This window comes from Bubalus bubalis, chromosome 8, assembly GCF_019923935.1.
Source record: "Bubalus bubalis isolate 160015118507 breed Murrah chromosome 8, NDDB_SH_1, whole genome shotgun sequence".
Taxonomy (NCBI): domain Eukaryota; kingdom Metazoa; phylum Chordata; class Mammalia; order Artiodactyla; family Bovidae; genus Bubalus; species Bubalus bubalis.
Window position 1 is genome coordinate 106,230,167 of NC_059164.1, and position 6,953 is coordinate 106,237,119.

General features: G+C 48.5%; 1 protein-coding gene across 3 annotated transcripts; it reads left to right on the top strand.

Moving 5' to 3' along the window:
• The first annotated feature begins 4,264 nt into the window (after positions 1–4,264).
• Positions 4,265–6,777, top strand: TMEM139 (transmembrane protein 139). Of its 3 annotated transcripts, XM_006071875.4 has the most exons (4): positions 4,265–4,473; positions 4,564–4,656; positions 5,421–5,670; positions 5,895–6,777. In XM_006071875.4, exons 3-4 carry the CDS (start codon positions 5,438–5,440, stop codon positions 6,286–6,288), a joined length of 627 nt encoding a protein of 208 aa, XP_006071937.1. In that variant the 5' UTR covers positions 4,265–4,473; positions 4,564–4,656; positions 5,421–5,437; the 3' UTR covers positions 6,289–6,777. The 3 variants fall into 3 exon arrangements, with proteins under 3 accessions (XP_006071937.1, XP_006071938.1, XP_025147516.1); XM_006071876.4 differs by lacking the exon at positions 4,564–4,656 and having other exon boundaries at positions 4,387–4,473; XM_025291731.3 differs by lacking the exons at positions 4,265–4,473; positions 4,564–4,656 and having other exon boundaries at positions 4,668–5,670.
• The last annotated feature ends 176 nt before the right edge of the window (positions 6,778–6,953 follow it).

Genomic DNA, 6,953 nt, shown 5'->3' on the forward strand with positions numbered 1-6,953 from the left:
TTTTAGACTACCACAACCTTCCTGTTACATCGATCACCTCCCTCTCTTCTCTTTCAACCAGGAACACAGAACCAACACTGACACCCCACCACTACACACACATACACACACAACCCCAGACACACTCACTCTCTATCCATAATCTCCTTCTTGTTCTCCTTTTCTCCCCACCTCCCGCCCACACACTCCACACATCCTCTGCTGTGGTAGCCCTGGCCGTGCCCCAGGACTGCTACTCCTCTGGTTGGTCCACAATCAATACTCTGAAGGCTCAGAGTCCAACCTTGCCTCCAGAGCAAAGTACTCCTCCAGCCACTCTGCGCCTCCCAGCACCTGCCTCACCCTGACTTACCACCAGATCCCAAACAGAAAAGAATGGATCCCAGATCTCCAGGCTGTGGCGAGGCCAGCTGGATCGGTAGCCTTCTAACGAGAACGTTCAACTGTGCTCAGTGAGCACCTACCGTGTGTCAGGAACTGTGTTAGATTCAGAGATTCAGAGACGGTTGAAACTGATCACTCACCTTGAGACACTCACGGTGCAAGTGTTGCCCAACACTGGTTCATTTGCCTGACCCACAGTGAGGCCAGACAAACTGCAACGTGGGAATCTGGGACAGAGAAAGGCTTATTACAAGGGCCATGCAAAGAGAGTGGGCGGCCCATAGTCAAAAGACCCAGTGGTTTTTTGATGGTTTGGGGAAAGAGTTTTTAAAGGCAAAATAAGCAGTGAATTTTGTAGGGTGTGTGACTTCCTTCTAATTGGTTGGTGGTGAGGTAACAGGGCGGTGCTCCAGGAATTTTGTTGTCATTGTTGATCAGTACACAAGTCTGTACTGTACATGTTTCAGACTCTCTGCGACCCCATGGACTGTAGCATTCCAGGCTCCTCTGTCCACGAGATTTTCCAGGCAAGAATACTGGAGTGGGTTGCCACTTCCTTCTCCAGGATATCTTCTCCTTTCAGGGATGGAACCCATGTCTCCTGCATTGATAGGCAGATTCTTTACCACTGAGCCACCAGAAAAACCCTAGAGCTATTTACCAATCTTTTAGCTTTTTCTCTTCTGCAAACCTACAATTACAATTGTCTAATCTTTTGATTTCATTTTTGTTGTTCAGTCCCTAAGTCATGTTCAGCTTTTTGCAACCCCATGGACTTTAAGGTTGCTCCTGCGAGCCGTGTGCTATGCTGGGATTTGTGACCTCTGGAGGAGAGGATTTGTCCAGGGCCAAAGACCAGGCTTGACCACGAGAGCTTTTTGTGTAACAGAATTTTATTAAAGTATAAGAGAGAGAGAGAAAATTTCTAACATAGACATCAGAAGGGAGCAGAAAGAATGCCCCCTTGCTAGTCTTTAGCAAGGTGTTTTCTGTCTGTTAGCAAGCTCTTAATCAGAAAAGAGAGACACCTCCAGGCTGCAGGAGTTCACCAGTCCTGTCTCCTACAATATGCATTTTTGAGATAGAATGGCACAAGGTGTGTCATCCTGGCCATAAAACAATTGACATGAATACTGGTTTGTTGAGCCATTATCAGCCCATGGTTTGAGAAAAGAAAACAAGGTTAGTCTTCAGTTCAGTTCAGCCGCTCAGTCGTGTCTGACTCTTGGCGACCCCATGACTGCAGCACGCCACGCTTCCCTGTCCATCACAAACTCCTGAAGTTCACTCAAACTCATGTCTTTCGAGTCAGTGATGTCATCCAACCATCTCATCCTCTGTCATCCCCGTCTCCTCCCGCCTTCAACCTTTCCCAGCATCAGGGTCTTTTCAAATGAGTCAGTTCTTCACATCAGGTGGCCAAAGTACTGGAGTTTCAGCTTTAGCATCATTCCTTCCAAAGAACACCCAGGGCTGATCTCCTTTAGAATGGACTGGTTGGATCTCCTTGCAGTCCAAGGGACTCTCAAGAGTCTTCTCCAACACCACAGTTCAAAAGCATCAATTCTTCGGCACTCAGCTGTCTTCACAGTCCAACTCTCACATCCATACATGACCACAGGAAAAACCATAGCCTTGACTAGACGGACCTTTGTTGGCAAAGTAATGTCTCTGCTTTTGAATATGCTATCTAGGTTGGTTATAACTTTTCTTCCAAGGAGTAAGCGTCTTTTAATTTCGTGGCTGCAATCACCACCTGCAGTGATTTTGGAGCCCCAAAAAATAAAGTCTGGCACTGTTTCCCCTGTTTCCCCATCTATTTCCCACAAAGTGAAGGTTAGTCTTAGGCGGAACCATTCTGAAGAAAAGTAGATTCCAAAGCAAATACATAATTTCATTACCATAGCTTAAGAAAAACATTTCCATAAGAAAAACGCATTGGTTAGCTCAAGGCAAAACCAGTTGTTATCAACACATAATTAAAAGAAGCCTCTTTTAATTTTATGTAGAGAAGGAAAAAAAACGTCTGCCACTTTCAGTTTATTTCCTCCTGCTGCTTGGGGATCTCTGGCCTTTCTATCTGTTACCCTCTCAGACTGCAGCAAGCCAAGGTCTTCTGCACTATCTCCCTGAGTTTCCTTAAATTCACGTCCACTGAGTCAGTGATGCTCATCTAACTGTCTCATCCTCTTCAGCCCCCTTCACCTTTTGTCTTCAATCTTTGTTGTTGTTCAGTCGCTCAGTAGTGTTGAACTCTTCGCAACCCCATGGACCGCAGCACACCAGGCTTCCCTATCCTTCACTGTCTCCCAGAGTTTGCTCAAACTCATGTTCATTGAGTCAGTGATGCCATCCAACCACCTCATCCTCTGTGATCCCCTTTTCCTCCTGCCCTCAATCTTTCCCAGCATCCTCCTGCCCTCAATCTTTCCCAGCATCAGGGTCGTTTCCAATGAGTTGACTCTTCGCATTAGGTGGCCAAACTTGTGCTTGGTCTAAAGTTACCATCCTCCACCTAGGTGGGGGCCTTAGTTCCAATAAAAAGTCCCAGATATATTGTTACTACATCCCTTGAGGAGGAACCAGGACTCGGCTTAATCATGGAACTATTGTTTCTTGACTGCTCTTCCTTTGTTTCTACATTCCTTTACTTCCCTAATTAGAAACTCTTTGAAATGCCCTTTGAAATTTAGGGAAGGTAGTCTGCCATTGTCTCGGTAAGCCAGCTTTCCAAATAAAGTCATATTCCTTACCTCAACATCTTGTCTTCCGGATGCATTGGTCTGTTGTGCCAATGCACAGTGAGCTTGGACTTGGTAACAAAGTAGGGGCTTCCTCAACAGAATCTGCCTGCAATGAAGGATACACCAGTCAGCTCCCTGGGTTGGGAAAATCCCTGGGGGAGGAAGTGGCAATCCACTCCAGTATTCTTGCCTGGACAATACCCATGGACAGAGGAACTTGGGGGGCTACAGTCCATGGGGCCACAGAGTCAGACACGACTGAGCATGCACATACTTACACAGCACATAAAGTACTATCCCATCATCCTCAATAAAATTTATAGCATTAAAATTTAAAACAAAAAACAAGTTAACTGAGCAAAGCAGCATACATATGAACACATCTTACAGGTCTGCAGAAAACAAGGAATTTATAGAAATGATACTTTGGTAGGGGAAGCAGGACACATCAGTGTGCAAAGCACTATGTGATACACGGAGATTAAATAAACCACGGTCTCTGCTCTGCTTGTTGCCAAAATCTTGGCTCTCTGTGCACCAATGCCAAACATAAATATGGAGACAGTTATGGAGAAGAAAGAAAGAATGGCTGGCCACAAAGAAACAGTGGGGTCTCAGGAAATGTGCCCCACTCAGGGGTAAGTAGGGAGAGGTTATATAGTTGGGCAAGGGTGTGTGATAAGGGTCTAGGCAGTAAGTCTTGCATTCTTTCTTCTGCAAAGTTTCAAAAGGGTGAGGTTGTATTCAGGGTCTTAGGTGGTTGGGGCTCCTAACCTTGAGCCTCTCTGGTCCCTTTAATCTTGCCTCAGGTGGTTTCCTGACTGTTCCTTCCTCGATTAGCAACTGTTCTGCTCTTTGGAACTCAGAGAAGGTCATGGAGGCTGGAGTTTTGACTCTAAGAAATGAGGGACAAAAAGACCTCTGTGCCCAGGAGCCCCGCAGGGCCCAGCTTAACACCTTGCTCCCAGGCACAAAACATTATTAGCTAAATATAATGCAAACTGCTGGGAATACCAAGTGCCTTGAGAAGAAGGGAGAAAGATGAATTTAACTCTGATCCAAAGTACAAAGATCACTGGGGGTGAGGTTGGGGAGTACTCTCTCTAGGGCTCTGTGGGGGTTGGGGATAGAGTAACTAAGCCAGAAAAATTCCAGGTGGGGCAAAAGTAGGAGTTCAGCCTTGAGCAGAAAGGAAGGAGGAAGCCTGCGCAGGAATGTAGGGATCTGGGCACAAAAGTGGGTGGAACCAGTGGGCTCCGCCCTGTTTCCTCCTCCGTCCTCCTCCCCCTGTCCCAACCTACTTACTGCCGAGTGCGCTGAGACAGGTGTGGAGGTCCTAGCGCGGGTAAGAGGGTGGGAGGGTCGTGCCTTTGGGGCTGGGGCGTAAGGAGGGCGTCTGGCTCCTTTCTAGAACCTGTGACTCCTTCCTGTGCAGAGTTCAGGGGACTCCTGACAGGCTGCCTGGGGGTTGCTGCTGTGTTGAAGAGCAAAGAAAAGGCTTCTTCTCACCAGCCTCGGAACCCCTTCGGTAATAACTTCAGGCAAGACACTTGAAGTCTGAGTTTACCGAGTTAGGGCCCATAGAGGGTGGTGGACCCTGACAGACATGGGACGGGGAGAGGTCAAGAATTAGCGGGCCGAGGTCCCTCGCTCAAGACCCTGGTCTGTAAGACTCTCAGGCAGTTGTGGCCTGTGTCTGTGTACACTTTTCTCCCTCCGACTGGAGCATGGGCTGACTGGAGGAAATGGGAAGACGGGGGTCAAATAGGGTAAGGCTGAGGTCAGACAGAGGGCTTGGGACTGGGGAGGTGGGGAGTGGGGGAGATTTAGAGCCAGCAAAAGTAAGGGGCGTGGCCTGCCCATCACCTGGATTCCTGAGATGCCGGGAGCACAGAGAGGCCCCAGGCAGGGCCTGCCCACTACTGGGACCTGGAAGCCATAGAAATGTGGAGCTGGAAGAGAGGTCACAGGGAAGAAGAAAAAGGAAGGAATTAGAGGTCATAGCACAGCAAATACACTTACACAGGGGCTGGGAGTCAGAACTCCTGGGCTGGTTTCCTGGCTGTTCCACATATATTGATACCCCAGGATCATACTCCTAGGTGATCCTAGAGAAAACTCCAGAGCTGGGGGTGGGGGGACCCTGCAGATCATTTCTTTGGGCCATTTATTTTGATTTGAGATGGAAAGAACAAAGCCAGACAGAGGTGTCTGATAGGCTTACTTTGAAATCTGACCCAGCCATGATGCCAACTGCTAGTTTGGACACAACAGCTGTGTGTCTTTTTGCAGGAGCCTGGGGAGGGGCCATGGTGCCAGGCCAGCTGTGGGGGAAACTGGAGAAGCCGCTTCTCTTCCTGTGCTGCACCTCCTTCCTCCTGGGGCTGGCTTTGCTGGGGATACGGCCGGACATCAGCCCTGTGGCTTATTTCTTTCTCAGCTTGGGTGGCTTCTTTTTGTTGGGCTGCCTCCTGGCCTGTTTTTTGGAATGGGGGTCTCGATCAGTGCAGACCGAGAGCCCAGGGGCCTCCAGCAATGCACGGTGAGTTGAGGGCTGGGCAGGACTGGAAGAGTACACGTGGACCCATTCTTCCTTTGTACTTCTGGCCTCCAGGCATACAGATTCTGCTTTCCCTGGTCACTGGTAGCAGGGAGTGGAGGGGTCTTTTGCTGGTAGAAGACAGAAAAGGGAAAAAAGGCTCCTTTTAGGAAGCCACTAATTTCCTTATTTCCTCCCCGCCCCCCCCCCCCACCCACCCCACTCAGGGACAATGAAGCCTTTGAGGTGCCAACCTACGTCGAAGCCACAGTGATGGACCCGCAGCCCCACCCCCAAGAGTTGGACCAACCACCCTCTTACAGCAGCATTGTAATCCCCTCAGGACTTGAGGAGGGACAGCCTAACCATCCAGAGGAGCCCAGGAGAGCCAGACTGGACAGGCGAGTGGGCTCAGAGGGGTCTGTGACCTCAGGAAGTCCTAGAAGACCTCCAGTCAGCCTGCGACTTCGGTGGTCACGGGCTGCATCCACTGTTCCTGATTTGCAGACCTTGTGGACGCCCCCCAGATTGGAACCTCTGACTCCACCCCCTGCCTATGAAGTCAGCTGTGATCACTCTGATGATGATGTTTTCTATGGAAACAACTGGACACCCCCCTAAAGGACTTTCCGAGGATATATGATCTTTTGGCACCAGACCCACTCATTTGTTGGACCATCGCTTCCCAGTGCCTGTCATGTGTCAGGAACTGTGTCCCCACCTGGACATCACAAATGCAAACTTTGACCTAGAGTGGAGTCGGGCTGTGGTGAGCCCTGCCCGGTTTTGAGGTGGCCCATCCCAGAGATGCAGGCGGCAAAATTTGAGTCTTGAGGCATTATTTAGCAACCTACCCCATATCCAGAGTTAGACTGAGAGCAACATGAGGAGGTGATCCAGAGAATCTAGGGAAAGAAGAAAAACAATATCTGAGTGACATTCTGATGCTCTGACATTCCAGGTGCTTTGGCTCTATTAGATCACAAAAATGAGGTGTTATTGCCCTCATTTGTGAAATGAGGACCCTAGTGGTCAGAAAAAAAAATATTGGTAATTTGCACAGGAGCACTCTGCTAGTAAATGACACAAAGTCTTGAACTTTGCTCTTCAGATCTCATTGCCTCTTTTCTTTTTTCTTTCTCTTTTTTGAGTTGTTTTATTTGAGACAAAATGAGGCATATAGTCCAGGAGATAGCATTTCAAATAGTTCTGAGAAACTGCTCCAAAGAGGTAGGGGGAGAAGGTCAGTATATATATAAAAAAAAAAAGTTTGAGGTTAATTGCTT

Coding starts and splice junctions, on each gene's coding strand:
- TMEM139 (XM_025291731.3), top strand. CDS start 5,372: ATGATGCCAACTGCTAGTTTGGACACAACAGCTGTGTGTCTTTTTGCA. Junction 5,671..5,894: donor GGGGCCTCCAGCAATGCACG/GTGAGTTGAGGG, acceptor CACCCCACTCAG/GGACAATGAAGCCTTTGAGG.